Raw genomic sequence first — 23,368 nt, 5'->3', positions numbered from 1 at the left:
GGTAAAGGAGTACGAGGAGGAGATCAACTCCCTGAAGGACCGTCTGGTGATGTCCCACAAAAAGCTGGAGGAATACGAGAGGAGGCTCCTAACACAGGAGCAGCAGACCAATAAGATCCTCCTACAGTACCAGAATCGACTTGAGGACAGTGAGAGGAGGCTACGGCAACAGCAAGTGGAGAAAGACTCCCAAATTAAAGGAATAATTAGCAGGTAAATGGAGGCTGTTATTGGGATGGAGGGCAAAAGACAGCTAAGACATCATGTGGTCTTTTATAGGGATGCCATGGGCGGCTCACATTGACTTTATTTTTGTTCATTATGACGCCTGGGTGAATAGACTATATGTGTTTTCTTCCAATATATATGGAAATAGTGACATATTCTCTCAGATGAAGATGGCTAGTATTTATCAAAATGAATTATAGTACTTTAGAGGGGTACGTCCTTGGTTGACACAGTGCAACTTTAGCATATTGGATTTTGCTTTACAAGCTTGAAACATGAACTTGAAGCAGTGATGTTCTTTCTTAAAATACATATATATTGCTTGTTGGACTCTATTTACCAAGGGTTGTTATCTTGCAAAGAATATTGGAGGGTAGGAGGCTGGTTTCAGTTTCATTAAGTACTACAGCCCTGGGAGCAAGGCAGGGAGCTGTATATTGAAAGCCAAAGCTGCAGACATGTAATGAGTGGCAAATTAAATGAGAGAATATAATAAGGAGGACAGAGATCTATATCTTTCTTTGATAAGCATGTAGGGCATGCTCCCTTGGCGGTCGGTTCTTTTCAACTGAGTTAAGCTGGACAAAGGAGTCTCTGATTGTCCTCTAAGCTCTTCTTGTAGAAAGTCTGCTATCATAATTTAAACATGGTTTACTTGTTATTCAAGAGCATCATATTCGGATGATTGTGGAGAGCTGTGTCCTAACTTATTGAGTGCTTGTGTGAAAATGTAATGGAGTAGTTTTAGAGTGCAGTCATTAGTTTTTATCGATCGGCCACAAAATTAAGTAGTTGGTGGGAAAAGAGTGGAATATTAATCATATCTCAGTTGTATTCAGGCATGAAAACCAAATGTTTGCTGTGTTTTAAGGATTCCTTGTGACTGCTCATTAGCAACGCTGCCCAAATGTATTCATTTATTTTATTTTATTTTTTTATTTTGGGGAGAGTTGAGTTAAAAAGCTTTGCAAGGGAGAGAGTACAATATTTTCTTGTTCACTTCTTATAATAATAGTCTGTGGTCTGCAACTGAAGGGTGGATAACTGTGACAGAGAATATTGCCACTTCTAATCCACTCCAGGAAAGAAGACATGGAATGAAGACAGAGACAGTCCTGCTCGTCCTTTATGGGAAAACATCTCACGCCCTAACCTTGTATATAAAACCATCATTAAAACACCCTCCCATATCCTCGAGCTGTTGCACTTACCATCAGCCATTTCTTATGAACACAGTGCTTGCTTCTAACTGGATCTTGGGATCATTTGATATGATTTCACATAGCTCCATCTTCATGACTCTCCCACAAGATTGCATTGTAAAAGCACAAGGGGATTAAAAATTTGATACAACGTAACTTCTGAAATATGTCTGCACTTTTTAAAGCAACTCGACACATTGTTTTGGACCTTCAGGCACAGGACTATGGAAGACTATGGTTTAATATTAGCTCTTCCATTTTTAATCAAGGTGAACCATGTTCATTGAAGGACTGCTGTTGTATCTCTCTACAGAGTGAACGTGAGGATCGATACCTCTCTCCTTTTTTTTCTTTGCATTGATACAATGCTATGGTGAAACAGGAGCAGGGGAGACCATCACAAACAAAACTTGAATCAGTCAGTGAACAATGAAGATTCAAGCATGAAGGCATTAAGGAAATATGCCACATAAACAGAAAAACTCAGAGCACTTAATGAAAAATCATTGATTATTGCTCCCCTGGAGTAAAAGTTTTAAGTGAACACAGCAAATCTGCTGCAGGAGATATTTCGAAGGCTTACTCTTGTAACTCGTGTGACTTTTATCATCTGAACACACAAGGATAAACTAAGTAGCAGATCTGGATGCTTCCGAGTTAGATTTTACTCACAATTCGATGAGCCAGACGATGTCATGCAATGCATCGCAATAGTTGAGCATTGTCTGGGCACATCTGAATTTTTAATGCACATGTGCAGATAGTGTGGATGCCAAGAAATATGGTCTTAGGCCATTCTATTGGATTGATTAGATTTACAAAAACTTGATGTGTAAACATAGCCTTATGTTGTGTTTTTTTTTTTATCTTAAATTGACTATCAATTTTATGTTGAACTTTCACATTCAAATACACTACGTTGATGCAAATGCGAGCTCAGGTTCTGCAAAAGGAGCGTAGGTGATCTTCAGCTCACGGCTCCTACGTAGGCTTGAAAAAATCTCACTATAAGCAGAACTAAAACACTTAGCGTTGTGTTTGGAGTTTCAGAGATTTTCTTTCAGAGAAGCCTTAATGTTCTGTGCATAAACTTTTCTTTAAGCTCAGAGCAAATCCAATATCTGTCGTTAGACCAGGTACACTTTTTGTTCTCAACAATCTAATTTAAACCAAAGCCAAATGTTGAGTTTTAGGTCATGCTAGTTTAAATCCACTGAAACACTGAATCCACTTTACCTGTAGCACTTATATCTATATATTTTTTCTTTGGGGTAATGATCCCCTTAGTTGGCTACAGGCTCTCCTATTTGTTTTTTTTAATCAAAATATTTTAATGCATTTTAGTAATTATAAATATAAATTAAGCTATTTATCTTCCCCAAGCTGTTTGCTGTGAGCTGAACATTAGAATTACGTTGGTTTTCTGGAGAGATGCAGTAGGGGGGTAAAAAATCAATGGTCTTAATTGTACCTGTCATAGTAATAATCTATTTTTAATTATAATCCATAGCATATTGAAGTCTGTGATGCAAGAGCCATAAGAATAATGATATATGAAATATATAAATATATATATATATATATAAAGGAATTCTATTGAGAGTGAGATTATGAAATGTAATTATTTTAACCTTGCGCAATAATAGATACAATATGTCTACATGTGCTGCAAATGCACATGGAGGATCCTGATGAGGTATATTGTATGCATTTTGTGTACATACATAAAGAAACGGTAACTTCCTTCCAAAATCTTTTACCAGGTGCCATCCACAGTATCTAAAACAGAAAAAATAAAGACCTGGAATACTGTAAAGTACGAAATACCACAGAGACAATATGACAACATGACGTGACTCTTTGACAACAGTATGTTCTGCAAAGTGTGTTCTTCAGTTTTCAACTTGTTTTTGGCTTATCTGTACGGTGTTTGTGAATTTTTCTGCATTTTAAATGAAAGACTGCAATGGATATTATTTATTAAAGCGCAAAATATTTCTTAATATCTGTATGATTTTTGCTGTATATGCTTGGTATGACTTTTGACCTGCAGTCTGTCATTGGTGGTGTCCAGTGACATGGTGATCAGAAATAGTTGTTTAAAGAAAGTTAGACAGTACTGTCATTTAACTTATGCAGTTACAGTATGAATTAAATATTATTATTAAAAGGGCAACCATATTATTATTATTATTTTTTCCCTCTCCACAGATATAGATAATATTCTGGTGTCAGTATATCCGCCTCTCTTTTGTAGCAAGAATATATTGATAGGCTGTATAGATTGTACTACGGCAAAACTTATGTTTAAATTTTGCAAATGAAATCATAGTGGTGATGAGTTTTGGCTTGATGTGTGTGATCAATATAGGTCTGAATGACATGGCTTGTAGCATCAGCCAAGGGTTTATATTCACTTTTTTTTTTTACAGACCTGTGTCAAATGGTTGCAAATAATTCTTGGGTTTGTTTTAACCAGATGGGTGGGGGTCTGCTGCATCAACACCAATCATGTTGAGAGAGGTAAGTTAGGTAAGATATGTTGCACTTGCTGGCAAATTAATAACGAAATAAATAAATAAATGGAAATAAAGTATTTGCAGCTGCTTTTTGATTCAGGTCTGTTGTTTCTTTCAGTTGACTTCACATTAACTCAACGTCCTATTTGACACCTTTGTCTCTTGCCTTTTTTCTCTGTAGCAAAATATTCAGACATTGTGACCTCATGTTGGTAGTTACACACATTGTTTTTGACTACATGTACGACTTGACCTCAAAAGCACACTACTTGAAGTACAACTGGATATAAAAGCTTAACTTTTTTTTTTCGTAACATATCACCCCACATGAATCATTGTCTGCCTTTTGAAGTCATGTCAAAATCTTAATGCTGTATCCTCATGTTACATTCCATTGTTTTTTGAGACACTGCTAATATTTCTGTCTGTGCTTATAATTGATTCTTTTCTTTTCCTATTCTCTTCTTTTGTAAAATAACTCTCAACACTGTACATTATTTATGGAATAAAACATCCAAACACTTATGTTTGAAACTTCACCTGTGGATTTTCGTTCTTTATTGTCAAACATGTGCCTCTCTGTGGTCTGAATAAAATGATATGAATGTGCGAAAAAACGGCCTTCAATGACACTAAATGACAAAGAACCCATTGGTTGATTGGTTATGTATTCACACTGCATTGATTCATGTTGGCAATTAAATGTTCCTGTCAACCGTCTGATTGGCTTAGTTGCATAATGAACACACATCTTTCTGGTTATTTTACAGAGTCAATTTGACATTTATAAATGGATAATATTCCAGCAAGCATATTTCATGTCAACAGATTACGAGGATGTATATTCTGCTTGTTTTTGAACCATCCAATGTCTGTAAAATGTCAACCAAAAACCTTGTAAAACAAATGGGAAGTCATGAATCACATGCAAATGATATCGATGGCGGCCAAGACAGTGGGGGTCGTTTTCTATTCGCAGCAACTTCTATTTGGCATTGATCACCACCATGACAATGTCCACAGCTTAGCCAGTTGGCTGTGTGACTGCAAGATAGCCCTGTGTGAGAAATATCCTTGAATGACCCTATCTGGAGTAAATCCCTGGCACTTGGATAATCATGAGAGCTGGGAAACCTGCACTGTCCGCTGGCTCATGAAAACTGCAGCAGTAAGCTTGCTCGTATCTTTGAGCGGAGTCTTTGAAATGATTAGTCAAAGGATTTTCCACCAGTGCCTTGGTCAGTCCATGTTACATAAGATGGGCAATTCCCTGGGGATGATTGGGATCTGTTACTGAACCATTTAATTCACAAGCATAATTGTCCACAGTTGGCAGTAATTGCACTTTGGAAATACCTTAAAACAGGGGGGAAAATGCTTTGATGAATCCCAAGGGTGTGAGAAGAGAAAAAAAAAAAGGCTCCACCAGTGAAAATTGGCAGTGTCTGAGAAAACATGGCTTGGGTTACTGCTGCTGAACATTTGCATGGGCTTAAAAGATTGATCTGCCTGTCAAATATGGGATTGTTTGAGATACAGGTAACCAGCATCTTATCACTGTGCTGTGCTGTGGTTGAGGCAGATGTTGGACCTGCTGCTCAACTTCTTATAAAAGTATCATCTTGAATTCATAACGCTCCCTCTCTTTCTGTCACCCCTCCCTCCCTCTCCTCTCCTCCCCTCCCCTCCCCTCCCTTCCCCCCTCTCCCCCTCTCTCTTCTCTCTCTCCTTCTCTGCTTCCAAGACTCATGGCTGTGGAGGATGAGTTAAGGGGAGGACCCATGATTGAGCCAAAAACCAGGATTTTCGCTGATCAGGTCTGTGAGACTGCTTCTTCTCTCGTCGAATATGGTGGCCCGTGCTATCTTCTCTCTCCTCTCTACCTCTCTCCCCCACCCCCCCTGCTACTCTTATTATTTTGTCTGCTGTGTGTATGTGGTCCCTCTGATTGTCTTGCCCTGTCCCCCCCTGACCTGTCCCCGTGTTTGGGTTTGACCACCATCTGTCTGCCAGTATACCTGGGAGCCTTGAAGATCAAAGAGTTTTGCTGTTTGCATTCCTCAGCTCAAGCTATGGAGAAGTCTGACTCTAGCTGGGTTTTGTGAGCATATCTGTGATGTTGTTGATGGTTTTGTAGTTGTTTCCGTCAGTGTCTCTGCCGAGCACGTCGGGGGTTACACACACACACGATGCAAAAATCAGACTCATGCTCAGGTTATTCAACAACTCCAAACCCCAAATCTTTACTGTTCAGTATGCTGCATAGTGCTGGTGCTGTGTGTTCAGAAGCTTCCTTCCCTCAGCGCTTTTCATTTCATGCTCTCTACCCGCCCCCTTTCTTATCCTCTAAAATTGAACTAGCCCGCCTTCAAGCATGAGTCATGATATGGCGACTGCGTGCCAACACACATGTATATCTAGCTATATATTTATACAGTATTTTTTGTTTGAGGAAAAATGGAAGAGAAAAAGAATATAAAAACCTTTAAGTACTCTATGCACTCGTACACAGCTGCTCGAACATTTGATCAGATCAGAAAGTCTCAAATCAAATGCGTCATCTTATTTGGGCTGAATTTATAAGATTACTTGTATTTTGGGTTTTTTTTTTTTGTTTTTCTTACTGATAGTCACATTCTTGCAGAGTAATTATATTTGCATCTGTTTTAGGACAAATGCAGCACAAACATCATAAGAATGTTGCCACTGCTAATACTGCATAAATACAACTAAGCCACGCGTCACATTTCCAGCTTCTCCACAGATTAATTAAAGTCAAATCTATTCTGAGTACTGAATGAAACATACAGACTCCTGATGCAATGTGGTGGATTTTTTCTCATAAATTCAAACAGTCGCCCCACTTACAGTATGCGTTCCTTCATCCATGTGGTCATGTTTGTGGATTTTCCCCTCAGTTAATTGCAAGAAAAAAATCAAAGGAATGCCTCATCACAGGAGATTTCTAGTAACCAATCAAAAGCAGCACAGAGGGAAAAAAATAATGAAATATGCCAAGAGGGAAAAAAAAAGAGGGAAAAGCTGACAGGAGCTTCAGAGCAGCACAATGATGGTCGTTATTACTACTAATGCGACAATGATATCTTTTGAGAAATGCTACAAGGCCGTACATATAGAAAAAAATATGTATGTTAAGCATAATAATATAATACAAGTCTTCAATGTAACAGAAAATATGTGAATGCAATGCCTCTCAATATTCAGGTTAGTGTAGTAGTATAGTGACAGGGTTTGCACTCTTGAATCCAGGCATTTTCAAAAGAATGTGACAGGTGGCTTAAATCAACAAGCCCCATTTCATATAAAGCTCAAACACTGACAGGAAAGGAGAAAAATCTTTTAAGATGCAAAAGCAGTCCATTTATTTCACATGCAAAAAGTGACACTGAAGAAATCTCAATGAATGGACCACATGATTCTAGACCAGGGTGTCAAACATGCGGCCCGTGGGCCAGAACTGGCCCGCCGAGGGGTCCTTACCGACCCACTTTCCTTCCTGTCTTTTTTTCCTTCCTTCCTTCCTTACATCCTTCCATTGTTCCTCCCTTCCTTCCTTTCTTCCTTACTTCCTTCCTTTCTTTTTTCCTTCCTTCCTTTGTTTTTTCCTTCCTTCCTTCCTTCCTGTCTTCTTTTCCTTCCCTTCTTCCCTCCTTCCTTCCATCTTTTTAATGGTCCTTCCTTCTTTCCTTCCTTCCGTCCTTCCTTCCTTCCTGTCTTCTTTTCCTTCCCTTCTTCCCTCCTTCCTTCCATCTTTTTAATGGTTCTTCCTTCCTTCCTTCCTTCCTTCCTTCCTTCCTTCCTGTCTTCTTTTCTTTCCCTTCTTCCCTCCTTCCTTCCATCTTTTTAATGGTCCTTCCTTCCTTCCTTCCTTCTTTCCTTCCTTCCTTCCTTCCTTCCTTCTTTTCTTCCCTCCTTCCTTCCATCTTTTTAATGGTCCTTCCTTCCTTCCTTCCTTCCTTTCTTTTTTCCTTCCTTGCTGTCTTCTTTTCCTTCCCTTCTTCCCTCCTTCCTTCCATCTTTTTAATGTTTCTTCCTTCCTTCCTTTCTTTCTTTTTTCCTTCCTTCCTTCCTTCCTTCCTTCTTTTTCTTCCCTTCTTCCCTCCTTCCTTCCATCTTTTTAATGATCCAGTCCACATGAGATCAAATTGGACTGTATGTGGCCCTTGAATGAAAACTAGTTTGACATCCCTGTTCTAGACGATCAAATAACAGCAATAACCGGGAGAGGAGGGGCAAGAGGCAAAAAGGGGTTTCACATGAGTCAATTTAGCTTTAACCAAGATCGTTCACTTTTTGTATCGTTTTTTCACCATTTCATGAAATAAATTAAATATCTTTGCATCTTAAGAGCCTCTTCTACTTTTCTGCTCAGGTTTCTGATGTAACCCATGTGATCCATCTTTTACTAAATTTAGCTGATAATACTTTTAATTGGTAGGATCTTAAATTCAGGGATTGTACTTGTAATGGATATTGGTTGTATTGCTATTTTTAAGTAAGTAAAGGATCTGAGCTCTTCTTTCACCACTGCCTATACTGACGGATCAACACTCTGACTAGCATGGCTAAAAAACTGCAACCTGTCTCTGTCTCTGATTCAGCCTGGAAAATTAAACTTTCCAAACTTCGTAAAGTATCGCATGGCTCTTGTATTCAATTGGTTTCTATTGTACTGTACAGGTGTTTGTGTAAATGCCGTACAGTATAAATGGGTATAAAAAAAAATCTGTGCTGAAACGCTCTTTTAATCTACTTGCAGCTCGAGGTGATTTTCGCTAAAATAGGCAGCGTCGTCTTGAGTGAGAATTATATGAGGCAGCTTTGACAGAAATTACTGGTTAGTTTTGTGTTTCTGCTTCGGGGCCTTCATCACTGCAGCACTTAAAACAAGCAGACAGTTCAGTCCGGTGGGATGACACTTCACTTTAATGGGTGAGACTGGTGCACACACCGCTACTGAGGGGGGGGGGGGGGGGGGGGGGGGGGGGGGGGGGGTTGAGGGTTGGAGTGAATTAATATGGAACGAGATGGGAGAGGCATGATGCCATTGTTTCCTCAGGTCACTGCTACCAACTTCTAAAACAACACTCCACACTTAATTAGAGCCCACATAATAACACCAGTGCAGGATGCCATAAGCTTTCATAGCACAGTAAGATGATTCCCTCAAAATAAGAATAATCTGCAAAAAATTGACTTCCATCCAGAGATTTTGAGATTTTAGATGAGTTAGTAGGAGGACATGGAAGCTTGAGTGTCTGCTTAACTATATAAGAGACTAAAATCAGGTTTAAGCAACTGATAAAGTAATAATTCTCATTTTTCAAGTAAAAATTGCAAAAGTATTCCACAAGATGGGATGAAAATGTACTAAAGAACGGACTTTAACCCTCCTGTTGTCCTCGAGTCAAGGAAGGAAGGGAGGAAGAAGGAAGAAAAGGAAGGAGGGAGGAAGGGGGGGGGGGGAAATTAGGAAAGAAGGAAGGAAGGAAGGAAGGAGGAAGGAAGGAAGGAGGAAGGAAAGGAAGGAAGGAAGGAAGGACAGACGGAAGGAAGAAAGGGAGGAAAGAAGGAAGGAAGAAGGGAAGGAAGGAAAGGAGGAAAGAAGGAAGGGAGGATGGAGGAAATTAGGAAAGAAGGAAGGAAGGAGGGAAGGAAAGGAGGAAGGAAGAAGGAAGGAAGGAAAGGATGCAAGGAGGAAAGAAGGAAGGGAGGATGGAGGAAATTAGTAAAGAAGGAAGGCAGGAAGGAGGGGAGGAAAGGAAGGAAGGAAAGACAGAAGAAAGGGAGGAAAGAAAGAAGGAAGGAAGGAAGGGGAAGGAAGGAAGGGGAGGGAAGGAATGAAAGGAAGGAAGGACAGAAGGAAGGAAGAAGGGGAGGAAAGAAGGAAGGAAGGAAGGAAGGAAGGAAGGAAGGAGGGAAGGAACAGTCAAAACAGACAGGGTCAATTTGACCCGGGAGGACGACAGGAAGGTTAAAGGACGGATTCACAATTTTTTAAGTCCGTCCTAAAACAACAGTCAGGAGCACTGAGAGGTTTATCTTTCTGTAATAATTCCTCCTGTTCATGCTTGATCTTCATAATGCGCTTTCAGTGTAAGTGATGGGGGACAAAATCCACAGTCCTCCGTCCATGCTAAAATGTATCAAGAAGTTAATTCGAAGCTAATTTGAGGCTTCTCCCGTCCAAACCAGTGAAACAAAGTTGATATAGTTTAAAGTTACTGTCTTTTTAGTGCCAAATTGCCTCTTTTTTACAATTCTTCCACTGAAGCTGAACAACAAAAACAGTTGATCTGTTGGGACTAGGGCTGTCAAACGATTAATTTTTTAAATTGCGATTAATCGCAGAATTGCCATAGTTAATCGTGATTAATCGCATTTTGAATTGCATGTTTAAAATCCTGTTATTTTCCATTTGAAGGCAGTTTTAAGCCCATAATGTAAAGCATTTCTTACCAGAGTGTCTTAACTGGGAATCAATCACGGCTCTGCTGCGACTCCCACACTCCAAAATGGTCCTTTGGTGAAGCTGAGGCTCGCTTGGCTGCACCTGGGTGTTTAGCGTGGAGGTGCTAACTCAAACTCCACGTACTCCGGTGGTAGTTAAACTCCGTTTGACACAGGTTGCATTTTACTTTTGACTTGTCAACTGAACCGTCTGGAAGTGTTTTAAAGTTAAACAAGCCGTTCAAAAGTCCAGTAGCTCTCTTACTTTCCATCAGCGCGGTAGGTTTACTGCAGGAGGCCACTTCAAAGCATAGCGCTACAGCTAGAGGAGCCGTCTACGGGGGAGTAGAAGGGACAAAAAGGCTTGCAACATTAAAATGCGATTAAAAAAAATTAACGTGTTATGGATTGCATTAATGTAATCGCGATTAACGCGTTAACGCTGACAGCCCTAGTTGAGACACAACGAGGGAATTTGTTTTTACTAAAATGAGTGTAACTGTGGAAGATATACACGTTATTTGACTAAATTAGAAGGACGACGGTTTATATAAGCATCAGATAAACTTTGAAACACATTTTTGCACAACATTAGGACTGTGAATTTTGTTTCCCATCACTTATAATGTACGTGCATTTGGACAGTATGAACAGGAGGAGTGATGGAACAATCATATAGTAACCTGACTATTGTTTAATCCAATTACATCACAGTATAGGAACAATTCATTAATTTGAGAAATAATAACACTTAACTAATACATTTTGAGATGCTATTGAACCGCTTTTTTTTAGGAATCAGTGTATAAAATCATTTTTTATACTTTTTATAGTTATCAGTTGTAAAAAAAAATGAGAAATTTGCTCTCAGTTTATCACCAATTAACTATTAAATTGATCATTTGTAGGGCTTTGTGTTTAGCCAACAGCTACCAGTTTTCATAGCTTTGTAGTCACATTAATCACATATCAATTTTTCATGTCATCAATGTTTTTGAGTGTGTGTGTGGCAGGATGTCTGTTATAGTAAAATACACAAATGATATTCTTTGTTCTTTTTCTTGTGTATTGTGTTTAAAGTGTTAAGTGTATATATGATTCTGGGTTCTCCAAGTGTGTATATTATATTAAAATGTCTATATGAGTAGAAAACTGCATGTTTGATATTTATAAGCATGTACTTTTTACTGTCTTTTTAACCTTTCTGAGCCAGGAAACATGCCAGTTGCTGCTTTCCTATAACTGTATAACTGACTAATCAGTTGCTTTCAGATGCAGATTTCGTTTGAAGTGCACGATTTAACGCCTTTTTTCTTTATTGTTTTAAGCATGATGATTTATGTTCATGATACATTGCACGGCATGCCGCTCTAATGCTTTCAGGCTGTCGGGTTGTCTGATAATGTTGTGCGTGTATGGTTGTCATTATATATGTGCGTTTGTAAGCATTTTTATGTATATTTATGTCCTTGTTTTTGGTTCACTTTGCGTTGTGCGTTGTGTATGTATTGTTCTTTTGGGTGGCTGTTGTTTCCCTCAACCCTCTCACTGCCCTCCTTCCCTCCTTCCCTCCCTCCTGCCCTCCTTCCCTCCCTCCCTCCCTCCCTCTCCTCTTTTGATGTGAGCTTCCTCCTCCTGCATCCTGCTGTCAACCCTCCTCTCCTCTCCGCTCCTCTCCTCCTTTGTTGATGAGATACGGTGATTTCTCTTAGGGGAGGCGTCAGTCCATCCTAGTGCAGCCCCGTCTCGCGCCTGTCCCACCCCGAGTAACCAGGTAATAAACCAACCGGCAAACTTTCACTCTCCATCCATAACCTTTCTCCACTTCTGCTGTTCTCTATGTGCGTCCCTGTCCATACACAGCACCCTGTGAACTCACTACAAGCCAACACACTGACAGCCCCCACTTTATTCTTCCATTGACCCTTCAGAAAAAAAAAAGAAAGAGGCCTGTCATTGAATGTTTGGACAGAGGTTACTGATGGTTCTCAGGGGCACGCCTCTCTGTTGAAAGAGTGACAACAAAACCAAACATCATAAGATTTAAAGCTGCACTAACTATAAGCAACTTGGCAGTGAGAGGTGTTTGTGTGAAATATGTCTCTCAACTATAGTACCCATAAATCATGAAATACAATATCAGTAAACTATATACAGCACAATGCCGGCCTGTGATCACTTTTTACCCAAAGTATGTAGCTTAGTCGAGACACTGAAAATATAATGTTGGTTTATTTAGAATAAACTGTTCCAGAGGGCATTATTACCCCCCAAATGACAACCTCTTGACGTTTTACAACATTGGAAATTTCTCAAAGAACTTCAATACAAAGTCAAGATGTGATATGTAGCACAAAAGCTAAACACTACATACTAAATCACAGTCCCACACACCCACAGTGGCATCTGCCGTACAAGGAACTGCTCTCCTGAGACTGAAAATATGATCTGTAGATGCATAGTTGGTACAGTGGAATGAGATATATCATATTTTTGGATACACACAATAGTTATAAGTAGATTAATTCATTGTTTGTTTGACTCTGCACTTGAGTTTCCCTGACAGTAAGAAAAATATAGAAAATCACCAGCCATATAATTTTATTTTCCTCTCTGACAAAAATACAGTACTACAATTGGCATGATATGAAGTCCGCTTCCTTCTCCTCCTCCTCCACACACAAAAAAAGACATTTCTTTATTTTAAGAGGCAGGCAGAGGTAGTAAGTAACCTGCTGGTTTTATAGTCACCCTCCCAACATAAAAGCATGTGTTCTTGAATCCACTGGTAACTCTGGAAATACTCCGTGGCAGACCTCAAACAGAGAGTTCATTTGAATTATTTTAGGCTGCTTTTTCACTTTTTGTTGACCAATGACTTTATTACATACCTTACATACCAAAAAATATATATATAAGTACTTACAGTAGCTTTACTAATGTCAAAAATTCAATCATCAAATGTTTTTTTGTGTGACTGTTTGAGGACGCTACAAATGAAAATGCCATTGCTTGTTCACACACACACACACACACACACACACACACACACACACACACACACACACAATTCAGTCATAACCAGCAGTCCACACACATGTATGCCAACATTATTATTTGCAAATGGTTTTCAAGTCATATACGGAGACATTCCTGTAACTCTTTGCATTGGATAATCTTTCAAATGCAGAGAAATACAAAATAATAATAATAATCAATGAATACCAGCATTGATTCTTAAGCTCCGATATTTTCAGATGTTGGCATTTGCAAAATTCTACCTGAATTTTTCATTGCATTTAATCACCACTTCATGTTTTCACAACTTTTAATATACTAAATATTATTATTTTGATAAACAATAGTGAACTATGTGTCGATTTAAATGAAAAATATACAGCATTAATGTTTCATGTATAGTAAATTAACTACATTTACATTAATTACACCGTTTCCTAAACTCACACAGTCGTTATAATCTCATAATTTTTTTTTCTTTTGTTGATCTTCATATAGTAATTCGAGAAAATCAGGAATTTGCAAACTAATAAGTAGCTATTAGACATATTTTACAATAGTGAGAGCAAAGCAAGTAAGCAAAATTAAAAAAAAAAAAAATTAAAAAATAGACAGAATCAGGTATTTTTATTTTTCCACAGACTTCAGTTACAGATTTGTGGGAATAAATAAGACATGAAATGTTCATTATGAGCTCCAAACATGCATCATTGTAGATATTAACATTCTTGGTGATAAATCAAGCTGTCCAAAACTCTCTTCTTCTATTGTTGATTTTTTTTTTTTTTCCACCACTGTGTTTTCCTACACACATCCTACAAACATACATTTCCATTCAGTTTTTCCATCCCTCCCAGCTCGCCCTCAGATAAACAACGGGAATTATGGGAAATCTCCGTATCTGACCCAATCCTTCCCTGAAGAACACTGATTAATGTTTTTTGTATCTTTTTGTGTGTTTTCTGTGTCTTTCAGTGAGTCTGTGTTTCTGATATTTAAGTGTTTGTGTATGTGTTTGGAACCTGGGCACATTATCTGGTATGAATGGTGGCGTCTGATGATGTGTGACATGCGTACTATGTTGAATTTTTTTTTTCTTTTTGCTTCAGAGGTAGAGCTCTTCATCTGGCAAGCTAGTCTTATTAAATCTTACAGGGGTTACTTTTAATTTTGACATTGCCATACACATCTAAATATTTATATTTATACATATATACTGATTGAACCAACACTTACAGCAGGTTTTTATTTCACATGTAGAGGTGAGAAAGATTTTACACTTACTGCTCTAGACATCCATGATTCAAATTGATTGGAGATTGGAGGAGATGGGTAAGAACCTGTGTGTACGATACTCTAAATCATTTACTACACCCTAACTTTTCAGTACTCCACTAAGTGTTTTGTGTTTCTGTCTCCGGTACGGTAATTTTCATTAGCATTTAAGAAAAAAAAAAAAGAAACACTCTCACACCAAGCTGTAATTGAATACACCAAATATTCAAAAACTACAGCCTACAGAGAGTGAAGCAAGTTTGGTAAGTTAAAAAGGATGTCAGTAAACATTTTGCCATTTTGTCTTTTGTTCAGCTGCTTGAATTTCTGAGTTTAATAGACATGTGTATTGGTCTACACATGGATATTAAATGATACTGTTGGTTGTGTTTCAGAGTAAATCAAATAAAAAAGTGTCAGTGGATTCATGTTACTGGCATCCTGTAACTGTCTGTACCATAGTTTGGTAGCTGTTCATAGCACCAGTTAGCAGCTGAAAAGTGTTTTCATTCATTTTGGTTCTGATTGAGAAGAGAAAAGGCCTTTTAATTCACATCAAACTTTCGGGTAATTTTTTTGTCTTTTCACTTCTTTTTTTTTTTAAGTGAAAATGGAAACACCCTCCACTCACAGCGGACACACCCATCAGATACAGTTTATCCAGGGATAATTTGCTTTTTATCCTTTTTCATTTTCTCGACTGTATGCAGACCAAGCTATCCTTCCTTCTTTCTGTCTTTCCCCTCTACAGCACTTCATCCCATACATGTTACAGTATTTCATACTTCCTGTATGTAAGCATTACAGTGATATTTGATATCATATTTTCTAATGTTTGATAAGGACGTTAAATTCCTGCACAAATTGTCTTCGATGGCTCTGCACTTGTTTTACATTTTCCAGTGAAACAGAGTCTCTACGTAACTATGTTTGGACACCACACAGAAAATCAAGTGCAGTTATTTCAAGAGGTTTCTACCCAGATCTTCTTGGTTAAACTGTGAATTCCAGCTTTCAAAATGCTGCTATATTCAAATCATCTTGTGGTAGCTCTTGGTAACATTAAGCACCATTATTAATAGAGTCCTCATAGTTGTCTATTGGCACAATAACCCAATTGTTTTCTCTTCCCACTGCTCCCACACAGACTCCAGTGAACAAGACTGGGAGTGAAGGCTTGCAAACAGACCTTGATAAAAAAAAAAAAACTAATAATGACACTAACATTTGCATTGCTGTTATTCTGCGCCAATGTAGGTAAGAAAAGATGGCAAAACCAAACTTTGACTTAATCACTAATCAAAAGCTCCAATCCAGGATGAAACACCCATGCAGCAACACATTGCTATGTTATTAATGGGTTTGGGTTAGACGTTTTGGTTGGTGAATTTGACAGAGGTTTGGATTTCCTGCCAGTCAAATAGGATGCACCTTTATCTGGCTTTTTAATATTTGGCACTGAGCTCTTATGTGGCTTGACAGTTGTTGTTTTTTGCATGTTTTAAGCAACAGCTAAGTTGCTATAGTATGTGCTGTTAAGATGTTTTTAGAAGCCATAATTGTAGAGTTTTATAATCTTCAAGATATTTTTTTTTTTAGCTGCTCAAGCACGCACATTTCCTTAGAGAATTATAATTGAACATGAATTGTACTCATTGGCAAAGAATAACTCACTTGACTTCCTTGCACCCGACAAACACCCCATGCTACTCATCCCAAGCGGATCAGGACCCTTTGACCTCAAGTTTTAATCCCCCTTCATCCCTTCTTTTCCTGTGTCCCCTTTCTTGTGCTGCCATTTTTTATTGGTGTACATCATGCATCAACTTCGTAACTCATTTGGCTCTTTCTCTCCTCTCTCTCTCTGTCTCTTTCTTTCTGTCTTTCTGTCTTTCTGTCTTTCTTTCTGTGTGGTTCTTTCAATCCCTTATCACTTGTCTTTTATTTTCTACTTCCTCCTTCCTTTGCTTCCGCCATGGCTTTTACGTGTCCTCATTCCAACCCGTTCTTTCTATTTTTCCAATGTTGATGTTTTCCACTTCCACACAACTCAATCACGCCCTTTTTCTGGTGACTTTTTTCCCTCCTCCTTGTCCTCTTCTCATCTTTATCTTCACTATTCTTACTTACTCCCACACTCCTCAACATGTGATTGTTTCCCCTCCACATGTCACATTATCTGCCTTGATTGAACATCTCCTTTACAACTCCTCACATCCCTCCCATCGTTCATTGAATGGCCTCTCTCCTACGACCATCTTCTCCCTGCTCCCACTCCTCTTTCCCCTCCCCTCTCTCTCTATCTCGCTAGGAGGACCAGCTTTCCTCCCTGGGTTCTGCAGACCCCGGTGTGAAAACTGAAGGTGGAGGGGGAGGTGTTGGAGGCGGAGGAGGAGGAGGAGGAGGAGGAGGTGGTGGTGGAGAAGGAGCGGTATCCAACGATCAAGTCCTCAGAGTCTCTTCCTCGGGCATTTCCTCTGACAGCTCTCCCCACAATGGAGTCCTCCCCCAAACCGTAGACCCTCCCTCTCTACCCACTCCTCATCAACATCCTAGTCAGAATGGAGAGCTCCGTGGCAACCAAACATCCTCCCCCATGACAACCTCACAGGCAACCGGAACCACGGCAACAGCAACTACAGGCATAGCAGAAGAAGGGGGAGTAGGTCAAACACAACACTGAGCCAAATCAGAGAGAGATGACACAATCGAAAAAAAGAGAAAAACACTGTCCCTGTCTTTTTCCATTTAGCAAGGCGATGCTTTGAAAAGAATTCGCCGTAGATATTCGTATTTCCCCCTCCGGCAAGAGAGAGAAGAAGAGTGTGCAGGAGACAAGCAGTGATCATTCAGCTACTGTACAGTGCATAACACATAAACACACAACACAAAGGGCTCTTCAACGGATACTTGTTCTCTTGAGGCTCACACACGGAGCTTCAGTCAGTATCAGTCTTGCAGGACAAGATAATGATACGCTATCACACACTGTAAAGCTGTTTGAATCAGTCAAACAAAACATTTGACGTACACACCAAGCCAATATGTGAACATCTGCTCTGTCCACTCATTGCCTGTCATGAGAAACAATAAATACAAGTAAGCACTATTGAATGTCTTGCACCCCAAAGACTTCATAGTAGCCATTTTTAGAAAAGACTCCCATGGATGTAGGTGCATTAATTATACCTATCCTGAACACGCCAGGCTGCAAATAGTTGAGGTAGAGATGTGGCGATGTAGTCTGGCTTTCTTAGTGCCTTTGAGTGTTTTTCAACAGGGTTTTCCAATAGAGATCTGATACAGAGGTAAAAGATGGAGATCCAAGTTAGCTTCGGTAGTAAGAGAAACAATCCGCAGGCTTTCAAAAAAAAAAAAAAAAAAAAAGAGAGAGAGATTCAAAGACACAAAATCAAGCGTCGTAGAGGTTTGAGTGACAAGTCGATGGAAGATGAGCTTTGGGAACTTTTTTTTTTTTTTTTTTTTAAATCTAAGGGACTTCTTGTTTTTGGACTGAGCTTGTGCAATTTTTCTCTTCTCAATCTCAGAACCGATATGTGATAAACTGGTGCTAAACAGAAACAAATGGTGCCATTTTCCAAGTCAAAATGTCTGTGTCTGCCATAGCACTGCCTCTTTCATGATTCACTCACTGTCTTTTCTCTCTCTCTATTCTGCAATGTGCCCCACCCAAAAACTCCCCCCCCCCCCCCCCCCCCCCCAATATGTTTTGTGTCTTTGTCTTTGTTCTTTGTGCATCCTGTTGTGTTCTTATGTCTGATGGGGTTTGTTGGGGTTTCCATATCTGTGTTTTAGAAGCGCCCTCCTCCAATCTCTGGTTTTTATTTACAGTTAATATAAGGCAGCTCCCTGGCTGGTAATTGATGGGTTATTTCAAATTTTTTGGAGACCAAAACCCCAAAGTGCTGTTTTTAGTGAGCACTACAATTTTAAGCTAGAATGAAGCAACTTTGAATGAAATGGATGAATGGAATTAATTCCCAGTTTTCAAGTTGTGGTTGTTGTTTTTTATTAATTTAAAAAGTGTTTCTTTATTGTTTTCAGATACAGAAGATTATTACTAATATTTATCTTTTATTCAGAAATACATTTTCAAACTGCAGGTATAACTATGAGTAATATAAATACTAATGACAGGTTACTGATTGTCCCCTTGTGTTTTCTGTTTTGGGCACTAGCTACCTAATTAATAACATTTTATTAATTATTTATTTACATATTCTTTACTTGTTCTCTCTCAAACATGTGTGAAAAGACCATTTCAATCATTTAGGTTTGCTAAGCCCACCACTAAGTGCCTGGGATAAATATAATGAGCATCCTTTGGCCAGTAGACTAGCTAGTCATTAACTAATTGCACCTTACACAGCCTTGCTTAAGACAATATGAACATATTACGCCCCTGATGCTAATGAAAAAGAATTTTAATGACATGAGCATGTGTATTTATCATAATTTGAAGTTTCATTTCAAAATTAAATATTCACTACCTTAGATTAGAAAAGCTCTATTTATAAAAAAAAACATTTGATAAAAGCATTAAACCAAATTAAAAGAGAATATAACTTAATGTACATTCAACTTCAGAAATATTGTATGATGTATTTTTGAAATGAATTCTTCAGTTTCTCATGTGTCAAATGCTGAAAACACACGAGTCTTTGAAATGTTTGTAATGTGTATCCATATTCCTTCATTTTGTGTATAAACTGTCTGTTGTAAGGTTTGTCTGGGTGTGAATTTGTTTCTGTCTCTGTAGCCTCGCACACGGGTGTCGCTCCACAAGAACTCAGCTTGTTTAAACGTGCTGGAGGAACCAAGAGGAGTTGAAGAGTTTCACATCAGCTTTGTGTCAGCCATTTTTAAATCTCTTACTCTGCAGTGTCAAAGGTCAACATGGCCAGTGCCAGTACCTTGTAGGCCAGTGCTAGTGGATTAGATTAGATTAGACTCATCATTACAGTGAATGTTTTAACTGTTGAACCACCAAATGTTAACAATGCTCGCAGTCTTACGCAGGGAAAGATTGTCTTCTACTCAGACAGCTTTGTAGGGCTACTTTTTTTCTTGTGAAATTACTTGTGTGTGAGATGAATGTTGGATTCAAAGCGGGCTAGGCGTGAACATCAGTGTCTTTCCAGAGATGTGAGATGATGATCCGCGATTGAGAAATTAACATTGCTGTGAAAATACCTCAGTGACTCAGGTAAACAAGCAGTTGCCTCAGAGCTGAACACAAAAAAACAAAAAAAAAAAACAATAGAAAAGAGATGAGTCCAGCTTTGGAAAGACTGCCACCCACTACTCCGTCTCTATGCTTCAATAGCACCTGATCAAGCACCCTCCCCCGTTTCTTCTCTCTCTCTGTCTCCCCTTTTTTTTCTCCCCTTAGCCACTCTCAAAGCTTCATGGAGGACAATGTGGAACCTAATTGGCTGATGCACCATCGGCAGTCCACAGGGTGGCATGGCCAAATGTCCAGAGCCCTCTCTCGTGACGCGATTGGCTGACAAAGGGAGAACTTGGGGCATTGGTCCCATTCTCTTGGCTTAAAGGATGGTGCAGAGCCCCAGCGGACCATGTAAGGAAATGCTGGGTTTTTGTTTTTTTTGTTTTTTTGTTTTTTTTACCATACTTTACTTGGGCCCTCTCTCTCTGATTTGATGACAGGATTTTGATTTTTTTTTCCTTTTTTTAAAAATGTGTTTTACGCCTCGTGGTTTGGAGCTACGTTTTACTTTTTAAAAGGAAGGCTGGACATGCGTTATTGGCCTGCAAAGCATGCAAAGAACAGCTATGCAGTCTGATCAATCAGCAGAACGGAGGAACACAAAGGCCGAGGGAGGCGTGATGCTCAAAAATGAGAGAGAGGGGAGAATGTTTGTGGGGTAAGATGTATTTCAAAGGTGCTTGACTTCTCTTAAAATTTCAGTCAAAGCTAAGTTACTTTCAAAGCATTTATTTCCCTCCCTCTCTCTCTTTCTCTCTTTCTCTCTTTTTCTCTCTTTCTCTGTCTTCTCTCTCTCTCTCTCTCACTTATAGTCTTTTCAAATTACCCTTTGATTCCTCCTCATCTATTCATTCTTTATCTATCTAGGATTCTCAAAGCATTATTTAACTGCTTCATTTTTACTCCATTTTAGACACTTATAAAAATCTCTGCAACATTTTCAACATTAGTTTTTAGCTCTTCCGTTTCGAATCTCTTTCTCAGACTTTGATTTAAAGGAAACTAAATATGCACAGCCTAATACGACTATAAGCGAAACTGCTCAGAGCAAACAACTCTTGCTTCAATGAAGACTTTGAAAAACCGGACTGAATGTTATTATTTATATTTCTATGACACTGCTTATTCTTACAATAGTATGAAAAAGAAAAAACTCTTCATCAGAAATCTTCCGGAGCAGATATTTATTTCTTGATATAGATAGATGCCTCTCTATCTAATGGAAGTTCATAAATAATCCATTTTATAAGCTTTCTTATACTAAGACAATCTTGTGGAGAGAGTATTTGCCCTGCAGGACTGTGATGACTGTGAAAGGGCCAAACTTGTGTTTTACCTACTCCCCTTACAATAGTTTGCACGTTGCTGAGACCTGTGCCCTCCTTCCTCTTGGTTATAATCAAAAGAAAAAAAAGAAAGTGGATGGATGTTTCTCTCACCCAACAATCGCCATGGAGCTCTCCATTTACGGACGATGTGAAAGCCGTTGGATAAGGACGTTCTTACAGCTGTTGTTTTGTACTCCACTTCGACTATCTGTCTGTAGAGTTTGAACCGAGCAGTGGATGAACTCTTGGTGTCAGTGTGACCACTTTTCTTTTTTTTTTTTTTCTTTCTCTGCAGTCAAATTGCTGTAAAACTCCCCCATTTCTTTCTATATGGATGGACTCCACTGATACCAATCTGAGTTGAAATCCTTTGCCTTTTTCCACATGTGACTGAAATGAGGACAGAGAGAGATATGTTAGAGGTCCCGCTAAAAAAAAAAAAAAAAAAATGAGTGAATGTGTTTGTATATAAGTGTGTGTACTGGGTAAATCTTTGTGTATATACTGGATAAATGTGTATATATGGTATGTCTATGTGTATATACAGTTTGTTTGTATATGCAGAGTGTACAGTTATTTTTTCCTCTAATGTTTCTCTCTCTTTCTATGAATAGGTCTTCTCAAGTTACCAATACTGAGGCATGGAAAGGTTTTTACTGACAGCTATCAGAGGCACTTTCTGTGCAGACTTAGAATATCAGCCAGGTCTGTCACTTAGCTGCATTCTTGAGGCTCTCATACAAGAAGTAACTCACATAATCTTAAGCTTGCACTCATTTTCTGACCAACTAAAAAGCTTTTCTAAGTAGATTTGGGTGACCAAGCAATGTTTGTACATATATAGACTAAGACAGTTTTTTTTTGTTTTTTTGTTTTTTTGTTTTTCAGAAACCACCATCTTGCATTTCTTTAAAAACTCTCAACCTGTTTTGAGTTCTTACTTATCTGACTTTCACTTTAGGTTCCTATGGTATATGTTTGCAACGGTTGTCATTCAGAGTTATATATTTATTCAGACAACCCTTATATATTTCTTGAAATTTTGTTCCCCAAATTCTGCCTCTCATGGAGCCTTCTAACCTTTTATTAAGATTCGGTTAGACTGGCAGATCCTTCCATGAAAGTATACTGTCATTACTTAACATTGCTTGTTTTTGTATAGGTCCTTACTAAATAAGTGTGCCTCCCCCTCCCCCCCTTATACTCTTACTAACCTTAGATCCATTAAATCCGCTGGTCACTCATCTTCATCCCCCTTGACAAGCCATAGCCCCCCCCCCCTGCCCCCCTTTCCCACCTTTACCCCAATCACCACCCCTCCCCAAAACTCCTCTATTGTTGTTTTGACAGGACAGACATTTGGGGATTTTGTGTATATTAATGGAAGAGTGGTGTTGAAGAGTGTATTGCAGTTGTATATGGATTTGTTATGAATGTGGATATTCTGATCATTTAATTATTATTGTAATAATGATAATAATTATTGCCACTTTGAATTTTTTTGTTGATTAATTCCTTCGATGCGGTTGATGAAGATGCCATTGTCCCTTCCTCTTTTTTTTTTATTTGTTTGTTTTCTCCTCTCTTTTTTTTCTCCTTTTTTTTTGGAATACACCGAAATTTATATTTTTCGGGTGGGTGAATCTGGAGATAGAAATACGTAAATAAATTAATAAATAAACAAATAATTAAATTCTTAACTTAGTGTGGAAATGTGTGTTCTGTCTTTTAAAAGGACCAAGGTGGAAGATTTAAGGGGATCAATTGGTAGACATTGAATATAATATGTATAAGGATGTTTTAATCAGTGTATAATCACCTGGAAATAAGAATAGTTGATTTTTTTGTTACCTTAGAATGAGCTCTTTATATCTAAATAGGGAGAATGGATGTATAAAGAGAACTGGATACAGCATCGGGAGCAGGACCTTACATGAAGCTAAAGAAGTTCGCCTTCTTCCGTATAGATGCTGCATCCGTGAGGCCCATACAGCAAGCGCACTACTGACTTCTGCCAGCTAAGCAGATTACTTCTGGTTTAGTCCCATGGCTAACTTCAATGAGGTTTAATCAATT

General features: G+C 38.7%; 1 protein-coding gene across 1 annotated transcript in view; it reads left to right on the top strand.

Annotated features, from left to right (window-relative positions):
• Positions 1–20,244, top strand: part of syngap1b (synaptic Ras GTPase activating protein 1b) — a 100,837-nt gene extending 80,593 nt beyond the window's left edge. Inside the window, exons 18-21 of the mRNA XM_053327382.1 lie at positions 2–213; positions 5,694–5,766; positions 12,133–12,194; positions 20,127–20,244. Coding sequence (XP_053183357.1) covers positions 2–213; positions 5,694–5,766; positions 12,133–12,194; positions 20,127–20,244 — 465 coding nt within the window. The remainder of the gene's footprint in view (position 1; positions 214–5,693; positions 5,767–12,132; positions 12,195–20,126) is intronic.
• The last annotated feature ends 3,124 nt before the right edge of the window (positions 20,245–23,368 follow it).

The sequence above is a fragment of the Scomber japonicus genome, chromosome 10 (assembly GCF_027409825.1).
Source record: "Scomber japonicus isolate fScoJap1 chromosome 10, fScoJap1.pri, whole genome shotgun sequence".
NCBI lineage: Eukaryota > Metazoa > Chordata > Actinopteri > Scombriformes > Scombridae > Scomber > Scomber japonicus.
The sequence above is the reverse complement of the archived record's forward strand: the minus strand, read 5'-3'. Positions and strand labels throughout refer to the sequence as shown.